The 26,620-nt window shown below is 33.5% G+C and overlaps 1 protein-coding gene across 2 annotated transcripts; it reads right to left on the reverse strand.

Moving 5' to 3' along the window:
• Window positions 1-150: 150 nt before the first annotated feature.
• On the reverse strand, window positions 151-22,135 carry LOC126915917 (glucose dehydrogenase [FAD, quinone]). Of its 2 annotated transcripts, none has more exons than XM_050721069.1 (8): window positions 22,016-22,135; window positions 20,053-20,222; window positions 12,647-12,890; window positions 11,611-11,869; window positions 9,402-9,662; window positions 5,754-5,984; window positions 1,711-2,038; window positions 151-1,184 (listed from the first exon to the last, which is right to left on the reverse strand). In XM_050721069.1, the coding sequence occupies exons 2-8, from the start codon at window positions 20,220-20,222 to the stop codon at window positions 872-874; spliced, it is 1,806 nt and encodes a 601-aa protein (XP_050577026.1). In that variant the 5' UTR covers window positions 22,016-22,135; the 3' UTR covers window positions 151-871. The 2 variants fall into 2 exon arrangements, with proteins under 2 accessions (XP_050577026.1, XP_050577027.1); XM_050721070.1 differs by lacking the exon at window positions 22,016-22,135 and adding an exon at window positions 21,298-21,794.
• Between the last annotated feature and the right edge of the window lie 4,485 nt (window positions 22,136-26,620).

Here is a 26,620-nt window from a genome sequence, read left to right on the forward strand (position 1 = left end):
TATGTTTTGTCATATATTTTTTAACTTCTATCGTTTCCAAAATTACTGTTCCTGTTTGCGATTAAAGAAACAAATTTTCATAATCTGAAAGAAGATATCGCGAAAATACTAAATTGTTAAATGTGTATAATAGGTACTGAATAACGCAAATTACATTTAATTAGAACATTTGTATTTAACACTATTGCTGAACCCTATTTACAGTAGTTCGTAGCCTTTTCCTACATAAAAAGGGTTTAAAACCGAGGTAGCTGCCGCCATTATTGGGATAATTTCCTAAAATTACACATGACTAAGATTTCTCAAATTTATCTATGATATGAAATTTATCTACGATTGTATTTGAAGAAATTCTGACATCTCTTTAAATTCCTCAACGTCGCCATATTCCATGGCAATTATGCTTGTTTAAATGCGCACAGCGCTACCTTAGCTTTCCTTGTCGAAATACTGAAAGAAATTTGTAATCAAATTCACCGTACTTTCAACCATCAAACTTTTCACAAAACTGCCTAACTCATTTTTTAATGAAACAATATCGATGATTTTAAAAGCTAAATGTTATTAAAAACCTGTACATAATTTTTCCACATAATATTCCTAGAAAGTAAAAATCAGTTCTTAATTTTTAGAAACATTTCCAGTTGAAAATACTTTAAATAGCAGCAATAATTGAACGAAGAAGGTATCGTATGATTGCTTCATGAGCCATACGGAAATTATAATTTAGGAACGAATTGATCCTCGTTATTTGTCAAAATCAAACTTCCGTTTAGGTTTCAAAGGGATGATCAACTATAAATTTCTTTCAGTGAACGAAGTCCTGTCGTTTCGATTTCAAAGGGAGTTCCGTTTTATGAGAAGACTTCGTTCAGCCAACCCAGGTCCTCTTGACGAAATCCGCAGCGCGTTCACCAATCATAATAGCAGGCGCATTCGTGTTACCGGAAACGACTCTTGGCATGATACTGGTATCCGCCACTCTGACTCCCCTCACTCCCCTCACTCTCAATTGATTGTCTACCACCGCGAGAGGATCATCCGGTGGGCCCATTTTGCAGGAACCTGCTTGATGATTCTCTGGTGCGGTGTCGTGCTTTACAGCGCATTCCCAGTATGCGTCGCAACCGAATTTCAAATGCTCGCAATTCTTCACTGGTGTTCGATCCATCTGCAATCCGTATCTGTCAAATAAACGGAAATTTGGCGGTGTTGATTTTGATAATGAACGACAAGGTAGTAATAGAAAACAATAAAGAAAATAATGTGGCGAAAGTAGTAAAACAAGATAATATTAAAGTGACTGAAATAAGATCAATTTCATGATTTAAAAAGTTAATAATTCGAATAATTTAGAAAATATTGTCAGAAAAAATGCGCAAATACGATATAATATTTTACAGAAATTAAACATTATGGTGTAGTATATCTCAATTTATATCGGTTCCCAGAGTAAAATATATAAAACTCGCGGGGCAATTAACGCGTCAAACTTATTGCACTTCTATCCAAATTTTAGGTCTTTATCTACTTCTGAAAACCCTGATAACATATATGTAGTCGAGTTCTACTTTCCACGTATGATCCATCAGGAAACAGTGACACTTGATCGACGATGCAATTGACCTCCGTTAAAGTTAAAAGCGTTCAACCAGAAGAAATCGATAGTCGAGTATAAATTACACTTGAATAGATAGTGTATCGTTATACCTGCTGAGAGCCTCGGTTTCAGACAATTTGATACTGAATTTAATGGCCTCTACAAGACCAGCCACGTCGTCAGGGTGGTTCAGATATTTCGGGTAAATCAGCGGCTTCGAAAGCGGATCGTTGTTTCGTAGACGAAGGTAACCACGACTTTTTGGGTGTAGATACGTCGGAATGATGTAAATGGTGCGATTGGCACCTTTCGTTTCACCAACCATGCCCGTCTCCGCGCAGTCTGCCAAGTAACCACCGAAGATCAGCTGAACATCCGGATGATCGTCCTTTGGATTCGCGTATTTCGTGTTTATCATAGCAGTCACTTCAGAAATACCTGTTGATTAATGGGAAAGAAGTTAAAGGGTACGGCTCGTATATGTATACATTTCTAAAAATATATAAATGAGATTTTAAATAAAAATTATGGTGATGTGCATAGTAATTGCTGTTGATTTTTAATTAATCTTTGTTAAGGTATGTATAAGTATTCAGAAAGAAGATATATTTTAATTCTAGGAGATTGAGTTATTTAAAAAATGTATTATTCTATCAGAGACAACTGTATTGTACTATATTTTGAATATGTATTTATACATTTCTTAAAAAGTAGAAATATATTGTATTTTGTAATACGGAAGGTTTGATGCGAAAGTTGTAGATAAGTTTAAAGAAAATACGTATCTAAATAATCTCTTATTTTAGATATATTGTATACAACAGCAGTAAAACTGTAGTATCATTTGCGATCTCATAATATAATTTCACTTTCTTTTAAAAACCATACATTGCAAATTCACTCAAGAGATTAATCAATATACATTTTAATAAATACATCAGTTAGTTAGTGACGTGATCCGATTTCTTTCTTTAATTAATTTCACATATATGAATTATTCATGAGGTAATCGTTCTCAGACATTAATTAAAATTATTCAATGACTTGCGTTTAATTTAAGGAACAAAGAAAAATTGTTTTAATATAATTAATTATGTTTCGTCAGGATAGTAGGTAAATACATAGCTAAGAAATTTATGTGTGGCTTTGAGGTTTTGCATCGTTATTGTTCCTTTCTGAAAATAATTGCATTCGCTCCTTCCCTTTGATATGGGAAATTGGGAAAAAGATCGAAACAAAAACGAGCTCCCTCGAGCAATTTTATGTGGAAACCAGTCCGACCGCTTCAAATCGAATATGTACCTTGAAAAGGTATTTAGCCTCTCTTCTGAGCAGTTGAGTTTTATGAAAGGAATATGTAAAAAATAAAACATTGCCATGAGAAATTACTGTTAGCTGTGGTGAAGTTCTTGAAACAAAAGAAATATAGAATACAGAGAAAAGTAGAATACAGACTACAGAGAAAAGTAAAAATATGCTACATTACGATACGCTTTTTGTACGATGACATTACTAATAAAGCTTAAACTTTAATAAATCTGAAATTATATAGAAACAACACAATTAGTATTTAATTAATAATATTTGAAATCTCACATTGAAAATAAAATTGTTAAAAGACTTGATTTATATTTCGGAATATGATATAGTTGTGAGTACGTCGAGAAATTATGAAATGAAATATTATGAAATTATAATGAACGTGTTAATTTATTAACGTAATTTACTAACGATATTATGATTTTATCTACTTTTAAATCATTATATTATCATAGTGTTATATCTAAATAATATTATGTCCGAAACTAATGCTGCTTGAATATTCCATATAACATATTAAATTGCACCAAAATGTACTGAATTTATAATCTAGATCAATTCGTTCTCACATAATCGAGGGTCTGTTATAATTTATTACCCGGTACATAAATGTGATACAAGAATTTATCGTATTATCGAATTTCACAAGTACAATATAATGCAAGTGAACTTATTAAACATTAATTCAAACATTTTAACAACATGCAACGTAAGATTACCTAACCTATGATTCCCAATAATAACAGCATATATTTAATAACCTCGTTGTTATATCGACTTTCTAACATTCATCGATGCTTGGATCGCACCGACGCAATTTGATCGGAAGGTTTATATTTTTGTTACATTTTTAAAGCTATAATAGAAGAACGTTCCTTTATTACTAACTCTAAATAATTAAATTTATATTTAAGATGAATCAACACGAATGCCTTCACTTCATTGGTTTAGTTTCGCGTTTATCTATAGATAATAAATGCCTAACAAAATCTAAATAAACGTTTAAAATATCGCTAAAGACACATAAATCAATCGTCTTCAGACTGTAACATTGAATATTCTTTATTAAACCTTCCAATTTTTGTATTTCAGATTATAGTGGAATATAGAAAATTTTTCTAACCTGTACCGTGTGTATATTAATATAAAACATCGTGTTTCAACAGATTGGTTCGAAACATATATTGTTTAAAATATATTTTTTAGTATTTTTGTTAGAAATTATAAATTTTCTACGATATTCATTATTTTCGCAAAAGAGTTGGTATTATGAATTACTATACCGAATTATGTATACCAAATTGGCCGTTAAAATACATTAGAATTTATAAGCCACCATCTGCTTACGTTATAAGACGTTGTAGAGAATTGTGAAAATTGGAAGGTTAAGTCCGAAATAAAAAAGGCATCATCCTAACTTTTAATTTATATTTGGGTAAGAAATCGCGTTTATTTACAATTCTTTCAATCACACCCTATATAATACCATAAACCTCGAACACGCTTCCCTCTTCTCTAATTCGAGTCAAGCGTCGCTGTGGTTTGTTCCTCGATCACGGAAACGTGGCACGCGCCTCGACGGAAATTGTTTCGGCGAAAATCCGGAGCGTTCTGTCGTTACCCTGGAAATTGCCGTGACGTAATTAAAGTTCTCCCTCTACTCCTAAGGAAGGAGTTGCAGCGCACGGAAACATTTGAGATTCGCACGAAATATGCGAAAGCCCGTAAACTGTCAGGAACACGCAGCCGGCGACAAGCATGAGCCAAAGACGCAACGAATCGAACGTTAATTGCTCCGATACCGTAGCGGGTCACGTCGTTCCCCGATGATGGGATCGATTCGATGAGGATCGAGCTCGTGTAACTCGAGCGGTGTCCGCCAAGAGGGTTGCTGTGGCTGTGTGGGAAAATACAATCGAGTATTTCTTTCTTTTTCGATCGGTTTCGGATCAAATGATGGCAAACAAGCCGATCGGAAACGCGGTTACGTCAGCCGTCTGATCGGCAAACACGAAACGGGATCATTGTGCAACGCGCTTTCACTACCCACTGTATGCAGACTCTCTTGATTGTCTCGGATGCAACTCTCATGGTTTGATGAGCTTCTGTTACATTTCATTGTTCTTCTGATCTGTGTAGAGCTTTATGTATAGATTATCGATTTTGATTGGAGTGGTCTTTCAAAGTGGTTCGGTGCATTCATTAATCTTTTCAACACGGAGTTCGTCCGTCGCGTAGTGACACATGACGGCAACCATAATACGTACTTATTTAACTCTGCTACGATCTTCTTTTATACATATAACTTTTATACATATCGCAGTATCATCTTAGCAGACGAAAAGAATTCGTCATGTTTTAAGAAGATATTTAACATATATTGGCGTGCAAGATTAAGCAATTAATAAATTTTAGATGAATGATTGTTGATATTTAAACTGTTGTAACTTCGTGAGAAAGATCGTATGTTACGGCAGGGAAAGCGAAGATGATTCTTCTTTTCGAGAATTTTACAAATTCAAATATCTCTACGGACATTGAACAATTTTTTGATAACTGAAATCACTATTGAAGATTAAGCTTTTTGAAGACTATTGAAGACTGCTTCTCCTTAGAATGACCTTTTCAAGCTTCTACCATATTTTTTCACTGTTTTATCGAACTTTGAATGAAAATCTAGTGCCACCTGCACTAGAATAAGTCAAGGTAATACAGTACGAGGAATTTTTGCGATCGAACTTGAATCTCGTGTGTAGTTAATGTATTATGTGTGAGTGTGTGTGTGCTTATTGCGTGTGTAGTAAATTATAGCAAAATTTCCTTTTTCACTTACCGGTACCGGACATCAAGCCATCCCTGAAGAGAAGGTATTCCATCGCGGTTGCCCAGTTGAGGGGAGTCGTGTCAGTGTCATTGATAGTGAAGGCCAACGTATAGGCGACGTGATTGTGAAGATTTTTTCCGACGCCAGGTAGATCGTGAACAACAGGGACACCGACAGCGTTCAACTCTTCCCGAGGACCGACACCGCTGTTTAGAAGTATTTGTGGTGAATTAACGGCGCCTATGCACAAAAATAACAAGATTAAAATATTTTATCACATATATATACGATTATATGACTCGCAAGGCTGCGAGAAAACCAGACAAACCTCTTTTGTATTGTTCGATTTTCGCCATAAACTGAAATGCACTTCACCACTTATCATACTAATTTTTTAAGCCACTTTAATAGCGAAAACAAATTCCGATGGCGAAAACAAATTCCAATGGCGAAATTATCTTCGTTTATTACATTAATGATTTACGACATATGTTTTAGTGACATAATGCTATAAGATAACAGTTAACCGCAAGTATTGACGCGATCAATGTAATGTGAAATTGTTGTCTACAATATTAGACATTTTGGTATTTGTCAGATTTTTATTTTTTAGAAATTTTTATTTTATACGATTCTAAGAGCTTTTCTTAAATTAGGCGAGCCTAATGCGTTAGATACCCCCAAAGGCAAAGAAATTGGCAGTGATCGAAAAGAAATCACGTGTGCGAAACAAAAGTCTAAAGCTGCATAACCTTGTAAGAAATGTTGGTGTATAATGATTACGAACAGCTACTCTATGAGAATCATCACAGACTCTTTAATCGAGCGTACCTCCTCCGCAGTAATCTTTACTTCCTTTTCCTCTGGAAGACACGCAATTTCTGTCACTCGTAAGAGTATCAACGCCTGATTGTGGTTATGAGTCACAAGAATTAATTTCAATGTGATTAACAAATTATTATTGTACAGACAAAGAATTTTTCAACACGGATTGTTTGAAGGCCTTGAATATCTTCTCATTTTTATATCCACTAAGGAAAAAATATTTTCGATTTGATCATCGTAAACTATTTTTTTTTTCGAAAAAGCTAATATTTTTGCATCAATTTCGTGTACGTTCGTCGATTTCCTCGGAACGGCTCGATCAATCAAAATGATCCCTTTTGCATCTCGTAAGGCATGTTCTCCCGCTGGTCCAGTTACAAAATTCTTTTGTATTTGTTTTTTTAACTATTTTTCTTGTCAAAATTCAATTTTTATGTATGACTATCGATTACTCAGGATTTGATCGATTTGGATCTCTTAGCGGTAGTCCATCGATCGATCCCGTTTGAGCAATTTCTCCAATTTGTTTGTTATTAATTACTGTTATTGTAAAGAATTTATTATTCACCAATCTCATTTACGTTTGTTTAGTGATCGCTCTACAATTGTTGGAGTGATATCGAGACGATTCCAAAACAGCAGCTTGGACGGGCGCTTTGAAATTGCGTTTTCCAATATAGATTTTAACTCGTGTCTTCTTATTCATGGATAATTAATGTATAAGATATAAATGAATAATAAATGGATAGGAATAAATTACCGCCTCATTAATGACAATGAAAACCATTTTATGTTAGCCCTGTAATATTGATCGTTTCATTAAAAAGTGTGAAATAAAAAATTTTTGCCAAAAAAATATTACCGACTTAGAAAAACGCTAAAAGGTACGAAATAATTTCTATTATACTTGTATTTTATTTAGACACACATACAATAGTGATTAAATTATATATTTACTAACTAACCAGTATATTAAATACATTTCAAGCTTCTCGAAGGCGCTACAAAATGCTTCTACTATGGTAATATTTAAGTACCATATTATAAAGTTTCAACTTGTTTATATTTACGTTATTCAAATTTCAACAAATTTATATTTAAATGCATTAAATTGCAATATATTATAACGCAAAATGCACAAGAACATGTTTTAGTAGAGACCGAATTGGAATACGTCGCTTGCATTCGTTCAGATGCAAATTACGTTCGATGCTTTAATCGTGTACGAGTTAATGGAATTATAAATGCAGCAAGCTTGTCACTAATTTAAGATCCGATCGTTACAATTTCTGATGTTATACAATTAAAAATGGAAATTGATTATATACTGGGAGGGTTTTTAATTTCGTGCTGGTTGCGATATATTTAGCATGCTGTTAAAAATAGTCAGTAAATTAGTAATCTAACCGTTGTTGCATATATGTATAAATAAAATACAAATAAAATAGAAATTATTTCATGCTTTTTAGCGTTTTTCGAAGTCGATATTATCTTTTTGGCAAAAAATCTTTTAAGTATCCTTTATTCTAAATATTTTATTAAAATATATATATATATATAGAAGTTGTAATGTCGAAATAAAATTTGTTAAATTACTATTTATAGATTAGTATGATCTAGTAATATAGGATGTAACACAATAGTATTACACATATCATATTATGATAGAGAAGCGTTTTTCTGCAGCAAATGATTAAAAACGCGAATCGTTGTTTAATACGAATGAAAATTGCTTCCAATCAGCAAGCAATTTAGAAATGGAAATTGTTTATGAAACGTGAGCTTTTTGCTATCGTACATATATAGCTACCGCTGTTCGTTTGAGAATTAAAATTGGAAACAGAAAATTAGGTTTCCATGTTTGATCATAGGAATCCAGTATGGCATAAGATAATATAGACCTGGGAATTGATTATTCAGGTACTTCGGTAATGAGTTTGTTTGTGTAAGAGATACATGATCTCGATAGTGAAACGCATTCCTTCCTGCTTTCCTTTTTCGGTGGGCTTGAAACTCGATTGACAGCTATCATTTCACACGTTGACTGAGATTACATCGAAAGAATGTATAAATGAAGATACAGATATCGTATTATTGTGTACATGATATCTATACACTATATACTTTACGTATATATAAGAACATTATTCTTTACTTAATGTGTAGGGTATTGTGAAATAATCTTTTTCACGTTTTATTTTAATTTAATGTGTGGCGTATCTAAAATAATCCAAGCTAGAAGAAATAATCCAAAAAATCCAATTTGTTAATTAAATGTTTCGCCAAAGTAAAACTGTTCAAAATATTTCACGAATGTCAAAGTATGTATCAGTGAATGTACCTTTTTATAATATGAAATATTAGAATATATAATACAAAATAATAGAATATGTCATAAAACAAGTTTACGACAAAGTACGTATGTACGTACAAGTTTACGACACTTAAGAGCAGTTATCACCACGTTACGTTAATTATTTAAATACTTATGCCTGTCAGTTAACATATCGTATAGTTGTAAACGCAAGAACTAGTTTGGCGTGTCAGCATACACAGAGTTCATTGATACTCTGAGTAGCTTAATATATATATTAGATAATTAGAAATTGAATCGGATAAAATCAATCTCGATCTGAACTTATTATAATTAATCTTGCGACACAAAATGTTGCGTAACCAACAGTTTTACAGTTGAAAAATGTATTACTTGCGAACAAATAGAATCTTTTATTAAAAGGTATATCCATTGATAAAATCTAATCTCATGCTGTCAAGCATTTCAATCTCACTATTACTTTTATTGTAACAGCTATTCGACATCGAAGTAATTACCTCCGCTTATGATCACTTCCTTCGCCACAGAAACTCGATGAACCTTCCCATCATGGACGAATTCCACGCCAACCGCTCTCTTGTTATTGTCGAATAAGATCCTGGTAGCCGTGGAATTGAGCATTATGTGGAGATTCGGTCGATTTCTAGCTGGACGTAAAAATGCCCGGGCCGTTGAAAGACGTGAACCATTCCTCGAGGTCGTTTGGGCTATGGCGAATCCAGTGTGAGTCCGTCCATTGAGGTCCGCGATACCGTAACCTGTAAGTAATTAGTGGAACTCATTGATTTCTCTTTTATAGCAATTACATTTACCTCGAAATTTCAAATGAACTAAGATCAAAATTTCAAGCGTATTTATTTGCCGGTTTATAATTGAAGGACTCAGCTGGGGAAGTTGTATAAATTCATTTAAAAAGAAATGAAATTAATAAAGATTTAGTTTATAAAATAGGGTCTTTATAGATGATCTTTATTTAATGTTTGGGATCACGAAAATGTTCTATTAACGTTTAAATTTAGGAATTTAGGCTTTGTCTCAATTAGGTTGTAAACGTCGAAAGATATCGCAAGCTTTTATGAAAACCTTATATATAAATACAATAATATATATAAATATGTAAATAGAATTTAAATAACTTTAATAGTATCAATTGCAGACAAACTACAGATTTAATGTTTCTTACAAATTTACAGTATATAAACATCAATTTCTTAATAAATTGCCTGAGATATCGTACGTGTATTATATCCGTATACGCGCGACCACGATTATACATTTCCTCGTTTATCTCGTAAGTCTTCGCGTATTTTTCAATTGTAGCAAGATATTAAAAAAAGGCGTGGCCGTATGTTACGCAAAAGCATTGCGGATCCACAAGCTTCTCACTGACGACATCGATCCGCTTTTACTTGTCAACATTGTTCGTTTCGAATTTCTTTTGCTCGAGAATTTGGGATCGATCTCGCCTCGAAAAGCCGCGCGCCACTTATAAATACGTAACAAGGTCGTTCCATGTATTATGGAAGTTATACGTTAGCATTGTCAGAGGGAAGCTATTGGTGAAAATAGTATAGTAATTAGCTGACGTGAGAGCTGATTATGTAACTGGTCTTTCGATGGATGGCAAAACGGGTCATTAGACTCACGCGAGGAATAACAACGAAATAAAGAAGAAACGAGTTTCTTGTTGTCGCGTAATGACAGGTTAGATGCTATTTCGATTTAAGTAGATCGACTCGTTGTTAGCCAAGTTTTTTTCGACTATTTTACAACTTTCTCGCGAATTTTATCTTGCTGTTGTAACTGGTGACTTATAATGGAAGTTAAACAGAAGTTGTTCCAATTCGTTTATCGTGCTATTTCAGGATTGGGGACGTTCTTTTCAAGTTAAAGTTTTACTGAAAAGGGCTATATTCGAGTTGACGTGATTTAATTCTTGGCTAAATATTGAATTGTTCACTTGGAAAGTTCGCTCGCAGTGTTTCCAACAGTTGATGAGGTGTCCAGACAATAAGCAAGCTACGTTGTTAATTAGCCAGGCAAAATATCACAGTTGAATGTTTTTTCCTCTGGATTTGTGTTTTTGTTGAAAAAGCTTTTGAGTAATTGATTTAACGAACAGTCGCATCGTATTCTCAGATTTTTTGAAAATTTAGAATGGTTAAAATATGTATATCCTTAATGCCTGAAAGTATAAAAACCTTTTACGACTTACAAAAAGATATCGAAGAAAAATCGTGGTAGTTAATTTCGTTCAAGAAAATACCGTATCTTATTACGAAAGTTCAGTATCGTTAAGAAAAAAAGAAAAGGAAAGAAATAACAAAAAGCCGTCGTTAAATAAACCTATCATTAGAACGTAATTGTTGCATGTAATAGGGAAGAGAGCTAGCCATTATCAACCAGATATTACACAAGTGTTAATTATTACATTGCTTTAATTAAGCTGTCCTAATACATTTTTAGTTATACAATCTTATGTTAATTCATCCAACACATAGCCGACCTTAATTAATAATCATAGTTAATGTAGAAAGTAAAGCTAAAAGAAAAAAATGTATAGTTTTATTTTAGATAAATAGAGTTTTACTTTTTATATCAACTGTGATTACCAAGGTCAATTACGTATGATATTAATCAAGTAACTAAGCGATAATTCGTTTCGTACTTTCGTCACACCAAATAATAGCTTAAGAACAAACTTACCAAGTTCATTTCCAGCTTCGAGGATAGAATAACTCAAAGGCGGGTGATAAGGGAACTGCGTGACCGTGAGTGGTCCACCGACACCGTGATAACCGTAATCCATACTGTTTGCTTGGAGATTATCCTCGCTCCTGATGAAATATGGAAGGACATCTTGATAAGACCATCCTATGTTTCCAAGCCTCGCCCAGTCGTCGTAATCCTTTCGCGAGCCCCTCATATACATCATGCCATTCATAACGCTGGTTCCTCCCAGCACCTGAATAATATTTTAATTACCCATTCGTTTATTGGCCTCCATTATTCGTACATGTTATGATAGCGACAATGAAATGAGGATTATCGAGGTACACGGATGACTAAATAAGAGCAGAAATTGAAGATGTAATATAGTGACGTGATAAGATGATAATAATAACTTAACAAATGACGCGTTACACATTATACTTAAATGTTGCGAGTAGATAGTTAAAAATTTAAAAATTTTTCTTTCTTCTATAAATAACAATCGAAAGAAATTATTTCATGCATATTTTTGTAAATTTTAAATTGTGTCATTGTAGAACGATAGAAATATTTCCTTCTAGCTGCATTCTAAAAGCTCATATATGTAGATATTGTGAAATGTCAGCCATTCGTTACAGATACATATGGAATTAGAGCGAGGCGGGTACATACATAATATTATATTCCTTGTTTCTGTTTAATTTTAGCAAAACTCCAGTTATAACAAAAGGCAAAGAATTGACACCAGAGAAAGGTTCTTGAGTAATAACTTAGAAAATATAATGAAAATATTAAGTTTTTGATCGGTCTGATATTTATGGACAATATTATTCCGAATATAAGACAATTCTAAACAGATCTATATATAATACTAATTGTAAATGAACTTTGTTTTGTATGAATACAAATTACGTAGAATATACACGTAAATTTTGAATCGAAGCTGTGTCCCATATTCGCCACCACCATCAAATGCGAAATCATAAAAGAGATTATATTAAAGATTGTTCTGATTTTAGAGGATACATACCTTACCCCTGGGCCAGTAACATTTGCGATCATCTTTATTTAGACACGCAGTGTCTTCACTTTCAGTATTATACTGCCAATCGATGTTAGTCCCAATAAAATTAAAAAAGAACGAAGGTATCTGCGTCCCAGTGGGCTCATCCAGACCGGCTTCTAATAATAACACCGAAAATCGTGGTTCCTCTGATAATCGCGACGCAACTGTTGCACCTGCACTGCCACCTCCAATTACTACGAAATCGTACCTGAAATTAACACAAATAAATGTCATCTACACATATATATAAATTTTCGTACATATCGGTGATTCAAAATCTTTGAAATTAAAGAATAAAGAATACTCTATGCAATAAAGAACGGAGCGTATGATCCATTTACTGTGTATTTTTCTTTTGCTTATTATCAATATCATTATTTATTATTATCTAGTTAAATAATTTTTGATTTAGAAGAAAATTTAAGAATTTATTTTTTACAATTACAATTGTATTTCTATCGACTCCAAACTGCTTTACAAGGATAAGGATAACAGCTAAGGATAACAGCTTTTCTCATTTTTATTTATTCGTTTTATAAAAAGTTTATTTTTGACACCTTTAATAGTTTCTACAACATGGTATTCGAAAATTAAATTAATCGATGGCGAAAATTGTTTTCGATTCTCAATAATCGTTGCTGGTATTAAAAATATTATTTCATTATTCCTAACCATAATCAACTTTTATTAACGTCGCTGATAATTACTGCACAATACCGCTGCATGCTTTCATATAATATTATGTCATACAACAGCGATCAGAAACTGCTTAAACGCAAATAGATCGTATTGCGTAATCTGTTCTTCAAAGTCAAGTTTCGCGCAGATCAACTGTAGTCCCACGCGTTTGCTCTACATACTTCTTATGAAATGCAGACTATCCCGAACAAGGTTACGATTTCACTTATTTCTAAGTGACAAATCATTTTGTTATTCGTCATACCCTTTTAATGGTAAAAACCGATGCATCTTCACCTCGTTCGAAGAAGCGGTTACGGCTTCATAAGAATTAGAAACTGGGTTAAAGGCACGAAAGTCCTATAGCGGCTGAGCAGAGCGAAAGGTGGATTTCTTAGGAGTTCGTTGGGGACGTTCGTACCAAGTGGTAATGGTATTTTGAATGCCATGAGGTGCATGCAGCTGTGTACATTCTGTGAAATGTACACTTGGTTCGCTGAGGGACGACAAGTTTATGCATTGAAAATATGGGCCTGAATAGTCGGCGTGTCTTTCATTTGCGATTTTTGTCAAGTGTCCAGTATATTGTCAGGGGAACATTTCGAAGCGAAGGGTGGTACAACTTAAATGATTTCGAAGAATGAGCATACAATTTCATACTATGTTTCTTTGAATGATCTTGTATTTCATGTTTAGGTATATCTACTCGTTACAAAAAGTACATACTTGTGTATCATTGTATTTATTATTGTATTTATTATTTATATTATTATATTTATTTATTTGTATGTTGATTAATTAAGTCCAAATATTTTTAACAACAATAAAAATAGAGGGTTCTCAAATTATGTCCAAGCGAAATTCGAACGATAAACTTTTTCTAGCTATCTATTTATTATGAAATTTGAATAATCTCTAAAGTAGCATAGAAAATCCTGATTTTACTGCGTAATATTCGTTTTAACTTATTTTCACACAGTCCTTATGTTTTGAGTTTGAATACCCTAGGAAATGAAATAGTACTCAAGTCTAGTTATTTAAAGTGCAGAAAACCAGTTTTTCTACGCGGAACAGATTGTTGACTATGTATACTTGTAAATTCTTTACAAATTTTGCTTTCGCCTGTTGTCAATAGTTTGTAGCTTTTTAAAATGAGCTTGCTGCAAGAATACATACACATGTATACATTATCATTGTTTTAGGGAAAAAATGTAATAAGAAACTTGAAAAGCTTTAAATACAGGAATCAGAGCACGCCTGGTTCGTAATATTTAATTGTTTTTCTAATAAATGCACGAAATTTTATTACACATATTATTATTCAAATCGTAGTCATTATATAAATTAGTTTTTACTTCTACATATCCTCTTCTTCTTATTTTTACATATTTCCTCTTCTATTTATTTTTATACCATATTACGTTCTTCTTCTTCTTCTATTCTTTAACATCGTATTTCATGGTATAAAGTAAATATAATGTCATTTTCTTCGTAACTTCTATAATATAGAACTAATATATTTTAAAAAGTTTTCCCTAACAAAAGTGGCTAAGAGAAACTGAAATTTTATTTCTAGAATTACGTCATGATTATTACAATCTCAATTTGCTACCTGTATTTCCACATTTCTATTACTACTATTACCAGCACGATATTTTTTATACTTATCGCTATACCTCAACGATACCTACAAGCAACGCAGATCGATCGAGAAAACTTTTAACTCGTTATCAACGTATCGACATATATGAAACGTCGTTTTTACCCGCTACCTCTCACTCCCGTAACTTTTAAACCATCCTTTTCATTCTTTCCAACCACCAATCAGAAAATAAAATTCACCAGCCATTACTTTTTTTTACGTTTTTTTAATGCCAATTCCACTTTCTTACACAACAGAAATTTTCCGTAGGAAGACAGTTAGCCTGCGTTCATTATTAATTTCAGTCAATCATGCTGCCTTCTAACATCGCGGCAACGGAAATGGATTAAAATGAAGCAACGGGATATTCTCAATAACTCGCTCCGTTCTGCAATATCTGTTTCCAGTAATTGTGTTTCGTCACTATTATCATCTGTGCAATCGTTTCCATCGATATCATTATTAATCACCGTCGATTATCGCGATACGGTTTCCACAGCTTCCAATTAAGGGCCTTTGACAGTAGTTTAATACGTTCGCTACATACGTCTCGGCTTTTAACACGTATCTACTTCAACCATGAGTATGTGATACCTATATGGATTCGAAGGATCAATTAGAAATCGTAAAATTTTGATATATAGATAATATAATAATAACGCGTATAAAGAATGACATAAATATGTGAAAGTTTCGCTAGTATTACATCTGTTAATTAATATAGTATTAGTGATAGATGTATGCTAGATGATGCTGCCTGTAATGCTTGCGAAACGTTTCTAATTGTGTTATAAAATATTATTGCTTTATGCGATATTTCAAGAATTTACAGAAACCACTCTGCGACCTAACATTTATGAAATATATAAATATATTTTATGTATGTGTATGGGACGCGCATACAAATATTTTGCCAAATACGTAGTAAATTATAGCAAATGTACAGTATATTGTAGCGATGACAATTCGATTATCAATGGCTGTACATTTTAATTATTATTTTTACAGGAATAACTGTTTGGAAAGAAATTCGTTTAATTTTAAATCCAAGTATTATACAAGAATTTTATAACACTGTTACATGACTAGTACAAGTAGCTACATCGTAACATGGAAAAGATTATTCATATTCATACGCGACAAGCGTAAAATATGTTAAGAAGAAAAGAGAGCGTTACGTCGTCCTGTGTCATCTCGTGTCAAATTACGCAGAAGAAACGTGTTATGTAATTCATGACACGCATGAGAAACGCGAAAACGAGCTCATTAAATGTATATGAACCGATGAACATATATCTCACGGGAAATCGGTTAATAACGGTTCACCCATTGCTATTATTGTATTCTGGATACGCACTTGGCTAAACAATGTGTCAAATGACGCAAAAGAAGTTCAATGGAACAACATAGAACGTATGTAATAGCGTAAATCTGCGTTGTATTGCGTAGAGAAGCAATGGACTGGGCGAACAGTGGCAGACACTTGGAGAACCGGGTAATAAGAATATTTAATTTGAAATTATGAAATTTCTCTCTGACCGATGATATAATTGACCCAGAAGTTGCATTATATTACTTATTGATCATTCATAATCCTCTTGCTCTTCGATTTAACGATGGCTTCCGGTTACTTCTTGCAATAAGTAGTTATTAGTATCCGCTAGAAATTACGCCATACATAAGTGATTTTTTAAGAATAAAGGTTCTGGCTTTAATTATGAAAGTACTTGCGTTATTTATAGATTAATTTGTATATTACCGCGGAAGTTATGAAATTATTCTTTAGATTTCTTAGATTTTCTTCTAGAGAAATGAAAAATGAGCGAAGAAACAAGATGTATAATTAAAAATGAGAAACGCGTATAAATATCGTTAGCTATTCTTCAGGTGATTTTCAATTGTGCTATTGTAGATTCGAGTATACTTTCGCTTGTTGACCTTAATTCTATACTTATCGAATCTCCTACTATCGAATTTCTTTATGAACATGTATTACAGCTAATTCTTATTAAGGACATTAACAGCAATTTGCCTGCCTTTAATCGATTCTAGCATGGAAAACTTTTTTGAACCACTCGATATTTCGATCGTGATTTTCTTCGGAAGATTTCACCTCTTGAAAAATGGGTTGACCTTAAACATCAGTTAAGAATAACACAGATATTAACAACAGTTTGCTTTATTTCGATCAAACTTAACAGCGGACAGTTCTTTTTAGTAATTTCCGAAAATTCAATGAAAGTTACTCGCTTCAAGTAATTCTACCGAAAGTTGCTGTATCGTACGGAAATCACATTGATTTTCAACGTTGATTAATAACAATACAGATATCAACAGCAGATTGCTTTATTTCCATCCATTCCGGCATCAAACGTTTCTTTTAGCGATTCCAAAATTACAAAATTCCAAGATTACTTTACTACAACGAGCGATTTTCTTTCCGAAAGTTCTTGCGTTCCTTGCAAAACACGATTTCAAGATTCGAACAATAATATCACTGAAGAGTTCCAACTCGTTAGAGTTTCAGCTTTACGAGCATTTCTTCGTCACGTTTCTATCTACTTCCATTCTGATTACATTTGAATGGTTCACAAAATCTGTCGCATACTCTACCTTTCGCGTTTAACCGCGAACGGTTCCTAGTGACGCGCCTTCAATTTCATCAAATTATCTATAACTCAGAGCACGGATTCGCGGCTGTTTGAAACCGCACGAAGGATCTAACTACCGAATCTGGTTGCCTCAGTGAGCATCCGGCAGAACTGCAAGCGCAGATTCATGGAGCAGGTGTGATGCAACGTGAGAGAATCATTGGAACAATGGTACCGGGCCATTACGCGTAGATACATACACGCTACAATTTCATGGATACATACACGCTACAATTTCATGGATACGTATGCATGGATGCTCACTTCCGAGAAGGACACAGACAACAGACTATAGTTTCCATACGATATCACGTGAACCGTGTCTGTAACAATTAAGAAGGCCTTCTTCGTTGTCGTTTGACCGATCACTAGACATTCTGGTTCCTGCTCGAACAATTTTATTCCCTCGTCGTTCGTCGAGATTCTTCCGGAATCTCTTTCGATTCGCTCTGATGCTCGGTTGAGTGTTTAATGAAACGACGCGGCACAGGGAAGAGGAAGAATTTATGAAGCATATAAGGAAAACCGAAAAAATGAGGATAGCAGGAAAAAAGAGCGGAATGGAGACCATAGGTGGTCTTGATCGAAGATGAATCTTCTTCCTGACATTATTTCTATTCCATATTACTGAGGTTACTGTTAGTGGAGTGTGGATTTTTACAGAATTTCATATTTTTATTAACCCTTCGTAGGCAACCTGGGTTATTCACGTCCCAAGCGAAATTTCAATCGTAAGTTTCTTCGAAGCGAATATTTATCTTCCTCGAGAAATCTTTTAGACGTTTCACTTAAAAACTATTAGACAATGTAGTAAAGAGACTTGAATAAGCATTTCAGAATTTCTTCCGATGTTTTAAAAGCTCAGAATTAGACGTGGACGTAAATATAACTAAGGTTATATGAAACCTATTATTTATTCGATTTATTCGATTGATTAAAAATTATGGCAGTTCCTTCATGTTGAATATGTTGTTAAAATAAAAATTGTCATGCCGTGTCATATATTTTGAAAGATTTTCTACGAAGATTTTTTACCAATTTTATAGATTTAATTGGGCAATATAATTTTCTAAAAATATGTACGTAGAAAAGACGAATATAATCGAGTCGAATAAGCGCACACGTAAAACAGATATCGCTTTAAAATTGACAGAAGGATTTCAGTTAAACGGAGCATGGAAAATGAAATACGAATCCTTTTGGATTTTCGCTAACGAGATACAGAATATCGAGTGGTATATAAAATAAAATAAAAATGGACAATCGGATATTATGATCGGTTTTGTATCGATTAGCCTTTCTAAAATCAAATTTCACAACAAAAGTGTCACTGTTTTGCTATTTTAAAATGCTAATTTAGTATTCATAGGAATAACTGTGAAAAAAATATCTAGATACGTGCTTGTGAGTTTTTAATCGATATTCGATTTCCTTTCTTTTTGATTTCGATAAACGAAACGAGTTTCTGGGTTATCGAATCAACTCCATTTGAAGGCGTGACCAATTTGTCATTTCACTCGACCGTGACCCGATTAGAGAGTTTAATCTCTAGAATTCGATACTTGCAACTTGGACCATATACATACATACAAACATAATCGATGATCTTATTTTCAGGGACAGTTTAAATTTATTTTCGTAAGGAATACGCGCATATATGTTTGGAAACTTTTCCTACTGTATTTCTAGTATGTACATATACCTTGCCTTGCGATATCGATGCTGGAATGCTTCCAGGAAATCTTACATTCAAACGAGTTTTATTCCAAATGTGGGTTATAGTGATCAGAGTACGTTGAAATATCTTTTCACGCTTCCACGATTTGGATTTGGTATGATATATGTGTGTATTAGTCAAATGCAGTGTTTGGAGGACTTTAATATTGTTAGAAGCCATAGTGATATACTAGCGTATTGTGTATTGCAACAAGAAAAGATAAAATTATACAGAACACCGATAATATGATAAAATTCAAACTAGTAAAAATATAATGCTTTCTGCCAAAGTATAATGCTTTCTGTAATACTTAATAGGTGAAACAATCTTCTATCGACGTTCTAGTTTCTAAATTGTATTCTCCAAAATATGAATTTGCATAAAAATACGCAATCTCGTCATAAGAGTTAAAGATCATTTTCAACAAGTTATGAGTTCATTATCTCCTCCGTTAGGTACCACCTTTCTTATTGCTCTTTGAAAAACGTTCTATTATTTATGATGGCTTTTATCAGTCTTTTCTATGGAATTGTTGGTTAAGCTGTTATAATAAAGAATTAAATAACTAAAAATGTTTTCTCTTTTTTTGTATATTAAAATCTTTTTTATAATTCGTGCTCATAATTCGCGATAGTTAAGCTTCAAAATTTTGAGACTCTTCTTATAACTTGTTTTATTTTACCTGGAGTTAACAGTAGGGGGTGGTAGTGGCCTGTTGCATGGATCCTCGAGGTCGCACTGGCTACGAAGGAATACTTCTAGAAGGCCCATGAACAACATGAAGGACGAACCACCGCATGTTGATGCTAAAGTTGGCCCCGTTGAAGGCGTTAGTGGACAGTTACAGCTCATCTGGAACGTTTATTGATTTTTTAACAAACCTGAGATGGTAAGTTTAAAAAGATATAACGCTATTTATCTTAGTAATTTTCTCTTGCATCTAATCTTTACTATTTTTTATTAATCTCATCATCAATGAAAAATTTCATATGTAATTTTATATTCATTAAGAAACGAAGAATTGATAAATAAGTCTATCGTTGCGTGAAGTAAGCAAAAATTTCAGTAATGAAAATATAAAATAAAATATTGCCATCGGGAATTTAAATGAATGACGTTTTAATTATCTGTGAGTTAAATAGAGAAATGTAAGTCTTTCAAGTATTGATTGGAATAGTGAGACAGCTAATTTTACAATCAACCGAACAAAGTTGCACTTTCGTTTGCTCAAAGGGTGAAGGAAGAAGGAAATGTCAAACTTTCTACTTCGATGCTTTGTTTCCAGCCCTACTCTTCGATAAAAATTCGCTATAAAAAAGAGAAATTTCGTTGTAACAAAGGTGACAGTCTACTAATTATCCGACTTTCTAACTTCATCTCTTTTATGCGAGATTATCTGTCCATTTTGAACTCGTCTTATATAAAACGTTGAACGCACAGAATTGAAAAAATACTAAAATTGTTAGAAACAAATATTGAAAATTATGTTGGAGTACAGTTATATCGTTATTATATTATGGGACGTAGTTATACTGTTAAAAGAACGTTCCAAAATTTAGGAAGTGAAAGAAACTTAAGTATAGGAGATTAAAAGAAAATCCCTATTAAAAGTGTAATTAAAGCATATAATTAATTCATATATACATTTTATATATTTTCTTCCTCAGAATTGTAGTGTAATAAAAGATTTAAATCCATTATTGAAACGAGTTTTACATCGATAAGTAATTTTCAATCATAAACGAAAATACGTTATGAAAACGCACGTTAAAATACGAGCTAGCCTACCGTGACACCTATGTCGAGATTGTTCAATTTCAACAGAAATTGGATTCATTTCGCGCATCGCGATACTCGCGTATCGAGTTTTGAGGACGCTAGACGAATTCGCAATCATCGATATGAATAAATGCAAAAATTGCAGTACCTATTTTACCATTCGCTGCAAAGCTTTGTCAAGGCTATAGTTCTATGCTGATCAAACTTAATAATCGAGTCTACGCTGTAATAATTTGTGTACTCTTAGCAACACGAGAGATATGGGTTCGTTGGTACTTTTGTTTGATTGGACGTAATATGTGGATTTTTAAATTGTTGTCGTGGAGGTATTTAAGAAAAAAAAAGAAAGTAGCGTTTAAATCCACTGTGAGGAGCCAAAAATGTTTCATCAACGTAGAATCTCTGTTCCTTTTTCTTTGAGCTCTGTTGGAATCCGTTCTCGTCTTTGTCGATTTGTCCGAATTTAAAAATCTCTTCACGATCGTGTCGTTTCAGACCTCTTCACTTGTTTAAATTCTTCAAGCTCTTTGAACTACCTTCGACTTTCTATTCAATTATCCTCGATTAAACAATTTACGACGTTTCGACGACTACAGGACGGCGCTTCTACGACGCGGAAATCGAGTCACGTAGACGCGCAATCGCGATCGATGCGTCGATCCTCCTATTTTCCTCGCGTTCTGTTCTTAATCCTTCTCTATCTATGGGTAATTTCTAACATAAAATTAATTAATTGAAAATTTCTGATGTAAAATATCTAAGGTATTTCGCAACATGGTATTATTCACGAAATGCCTTAGAGATGATATTTCCTGTGTTAATTAATTAAATAATTTTCAATATACATTATTGTAAAAAATATTCACTTTGCTTATGTAAATACGAGTCGCCACATAACAATGAACTTTAACTATTTGTCTAGAAGTTAGCCGACATTACGTTAAAGTACGATAGCGAGGTAGTTTCCATTAAAGTGTTTTAAACGCTACTGCTTGAACTAACGACGATGGTCTTTTTATGAGTTGAGAAGAATCTCTTATCTGATCTGTATCTTGCAATTAGAGACAAGTTTTTTCCTGTATGCTTCAGTGACCATGATGCTTTTCATATACCATTATGAACCAATAGAATAAAAAGCTTTCTTCTTATGATTTTAACAAATAATTAAATAAATGAAACTGTTCATTCCGTGTTATTGGACCGCGCATTTTTATGCACTTATAGGAAATTTGAAAATGCAAAATTTCATAAAATACACATAATATGAAAAAATATATAAAATATCCAAAGTGTAACACTTTTTGTAATACATGTTAGGTAGAACAATTTTTTATTGAGCTTGGATTTTTTTTCATTATATTTTCAAAGATATTAAGTTGCATAAAAATTCATGACAATGATAATAGATAGATCATACATTGAAATTATTGTTTGGCTCATAATTCGCGATAATATACCTTCAAGCTTAAGAAGTTCTTCTCTTACTTGTTTTCTAGATCGTAGCGATAGAGAGAACAATTTCTCAATAAAAGTACCGAGTCATGTTTTATAATCGTGAACAATCCTTTGGCCCTGTGTCCTACAACTCCTACAACAGTGCCATAGTACGCTTTTCACGTTGCGTTTCCTCTTCCTACGCTCCTCATTCTCGCTCGGCATTCCGACACCCAACGTTCCTCTCCTACCGTTGTGAACCGTAATTATTGCTCTGCAGATGTAGATACACGTGAAACAAAAACATTGCGCGGTTCTTATTGTTCCTCTATGCGTCTTCTCGAGAAAGAGATTTTACCATCTGGCTTGCTTTTCTTTCAACGGATGATCGATGAAGCGAAGTGAACGAGATCGAGGAGTTCGATGTTGCGAGGAATTTGCAATCGTTTGTTGGTCTTTTTGTCGTTGGTATTACGCGAGTTACGTTGCAATGTGTTACGGTAATCTTTGGAGATGGGATTAGAGTTTATAGTGGAGCGACCGGCGGTTGCGAATGCGATAGAAAGTGGCTGAGTATCGTAAAGTGCAATAGCTATTGTGAGAGGATTGTTCGATAATATTCACAGGCGATGACTATTGATTAGACTATTATTTTTGTAATAAGATTTGCGATAATAGATAAAATGTTGTTGAATTTTAAGATACGTTTTTCATTGTAAAGCGATTAATTGTTATCTACTTAATCATATCTGTAAGTATTATTTCTTATTCTGTTTTAAATTGAGCGGCAGTTAATTTCCGACTTATCGTTAGTTATGTAATAGTTTTCCCAGCATTCCACGCAATTGTTATTATCCGGCTCCCCTGCTGAGACGGATAATTAGACCGACTATCTTTCCAGGTTTACATATGTATGTTTCTTGACATTTCAGACGATTTAGTTTCCATTGAAATAGCCTGCATCCCAATTTAAAACGCGGGCTAATTCCCGTAAATATATGGAAGAAGCGCTTAGCATCTTCCTATTTTCGCGTCGTATGTTGAAGGCCACTTATTTTGGCAGAGGAACGTTCTATACCTATATTCTTCTTAATATATGGCAAAAGTTAGATTACAAGAAACTATGAATGTTTAATTTTTATGACAATTACGAAGGCAAAATACGATGTACACTAAAACTCGCTTTATATGAACTTGTCGGAGGACAAATAGTTTATATAACTGGAGTTCGTACAATAGAAGTACGTTCATTCTCCGCTACCATCTATTATCTCCTATTCATACGATAAGTTCACATTTAGATAAATAAATTCAACAATCGAAAGTTCACTTAATCTGGCACTAATTAAAATTTCATTCGAATAAATAAAATTTATGTAAATGGAGTCCTATTGTATTTACCTGGAAACATTGCAAAACCTCGGAAAATAACAAGTGAGATAAGCTCTCATTCCTGCTTGCTTAGCAAAGGTATTTAAACAATATTGAACAATGCTATGATCAATGCAAGGAACAATGCTATGATCTATTATCTCCGCTTTGGAAATGCTGTCAGTCTCTCGCAGAATTACCTTAATAAGTTACGTGTAACGTTTTAACATTTTGTATCTGCTACCATAGTATAAAAACTAATGGTTAACGCTTAAGTAGCTACTCAGAACATTGCAAGACAAGTAGTTACGAACTACTTTATGAAACAACATTTAGCAAAAATAACATTTCCAGGTAACTATTAATATACAAATAGCTATACTAAAATACCTACTAAAAAAAATACCTACTAAAGCACTAATTAAAATTCATTTCCTGGAAAGCTTAAAGACGAAGACATTATCGATAACAAAATTTCTATTCATCAATCTCTATCGAATCTACTATTAAATTTCACCAACAGCCAGAAGTCAACGATACACATAAAATTCATTACTTAACCATCAGTTAAAACGAGTTTCCTCTCACATCTAAAACTCCATTCGTTAAAAGGAACGAGAAAATCATAGAATTTAGTTGCATAATGTAATAATCTTTGCGACATATGCCAACAGCAGTTACAAATTCTAATTTCGATCGATGTCACCAATAGACGACAGATGCTCGATCTCTCCAATTGATTTTCATCCACTGATCGATAATTGTTCGAATAAATCACGATTGCGTATCACTTTTTTCCTTCCTTTCTCGAATCTATGAATCATGTATGATAATGTGAATCATTAAAGAAATTCTTCGCATCGTTACCTTGCCCGTTCTCTTAATTGAGTTAGACAAGAGAATCTTACAGTTGATTATTCCAATTTTGTTCAAATTCCAATTCCGAAATGGTATTCCAAGTTTTTCAATATTATAAGAACTCGAGCCACTTTCGATATTTAAGATTCCTGAGTCCTGATACGTGTTGAATCTTGAGTTTATGTACGTTTTGAACGTATAAGGTTTCGATCTCGAATTGGAATTCTTCAACATCCTGATGTATCTTCAAAATTTTGAAAATATTGAAAGTCCTGAGATTCAAGGCCTTGACGTCTACCCATCAAATTCTTGTGACTTTGAAACCTACGAAGTTTTTCGAGACTTTCGATACTTATCGAAATTTTAAAGAGCCAAAATCCTTTAAAACTCCGAAAAACTTTAAACGTTCAAAAGTCAGGATTCAAGATTCAAGATTCAAGATTTGCCAAGGCCTTCGAAAGTTTCAATTATCGAATCATGTTCGAGGTGACTCGAATTTTCCATGTCACGTATGAATGTTTGATACGATTCCAAATGTTTCAGCGCGCATCGCTACTTGCAGTATGAAAGGACACTGTCAGCGTGAACGTGCATGGTCGTGTGTACACACCTTCAACACCGTTACGTTCACTGACCGAGAACCGCGTTGGTTACGAAAGTCACGCAGTTCTGCAGCTTCTTTTTTTTGCTAGTTTTCCTGGCTTTTTGCTTCGACACCCTGTCAGACGTACAACGTACAACAGACTAATTGCATAGCGACGTTTCTCGATCGGGACATACACGTGTCGAAAGCTTGGACGAGTGAGAATTCAATATCCTCGACTGAGAATGTCTCGTATTGGAACGCGTCAAACGCATCTTCAGCGCAGAATTACGAGTTGGCTGGATTTGTCTTATATAGAGTTCGGCTTTTTATGGATTTCTGGAAAACTTGGAGATCGAAGAACGCATGAAATACACACAATACGCAAAAATATATGAAATACCCAAAGTATAGAATTCTTTGTAATATTTAATAGAAAAAACAATTATTTGTCGAAATTCCATTTTTTAAATTATATTCGTACAAATATGAGTTTTCATAAATACCTGCAATCTAACAATATATTTTAAATACAGAATACGAGCTGCTATTAAAGTTAGGTTCACTCGGACACGTACAGCATGGGAAATTGAAAAATTCCGGGAAAGGTTGTTATCAAGGTTGTTAGCGATGTATAAAATAAAAATCGAATTATAAGAACGAGAAGTTGAAATTCATTTTCAGTAATGAGACACTTTCTTCGCAATTACATAAGAAATTTCGAGACCCGAATCAGTTGTTCTCCTGGCGGAAAGTCCATTCATGCTTGCTTGATCGTCGAGAAATAGACTTGTATCAGCATCTGTTATAATTTACATCGCATAAATGCGTGGAATCGTGGTAGCGGAAACGAGGAAGCCTCCCACACTTTCTTCGGTGACTTTTCTGACAGAAAAGAAAAAATTATCCTATCTGCAAGTTATGCGTGCCCACACGCGTGTCGTAATACTTATAAAACGGTATTAAATAATCATCCTGTTTCTTTGCTTGAATAACGACAATTCCGCCAAAATATTTTACACCAATTTGTTTTCGATCGTTGCGAAGCTTTATTTTCCACACGATCCTATAATTTTCTATCATTAAAAGGTAACTGCTGCCATTACGTTATTACAAATGTACGAGACGTACATGAGTCTTGAAAGAACGAATAAAAATAAGAATTTCTCTATATTTCTTTATATTTGAATAAAATCTATTCTCTGATAATTCGTAAAAAGTTGAT

The sequence above is a fragment of the Bombus affinis genome, chromosome 4, assembly GCF_024516045.1.
Source record: "Bombus affinis isolate iyBomAffi1 chromosome 4, iyBomAffi1.2, whole genome shotgun sequence".
NCBI classification, from domain to species: Eukaryota; Metazoa; Arthropoda; class Insecta; order Hymenoptera; family Apidae; genus Bombus; species Bombus affinis.

Bases quoted from the DNA above. Each gene is read 5' to 3' on its own strand.
- LOC126915917 (XM_050721069.1), bottom strand. From the start codon at position 20,222: ATGAGCTGTAACTGTCCACTAACGCCTTCAACGGGGCCAACTTTAGCA. The intron at 2,039-5,753 runs GTAAGTGAAAAA...ATTAATCAACAG, and splicing joins TGGCTTGATGTCCGGTACCG to GTATTTCTGAAGTGACTGCT. The intron at 1,185-1,710 runs GTATAACGATAC...TTTATTTGACAG, and splicing joins GAAACCGAGGCTCTCAGCAG to ATACGGATTGCAGATGGATC.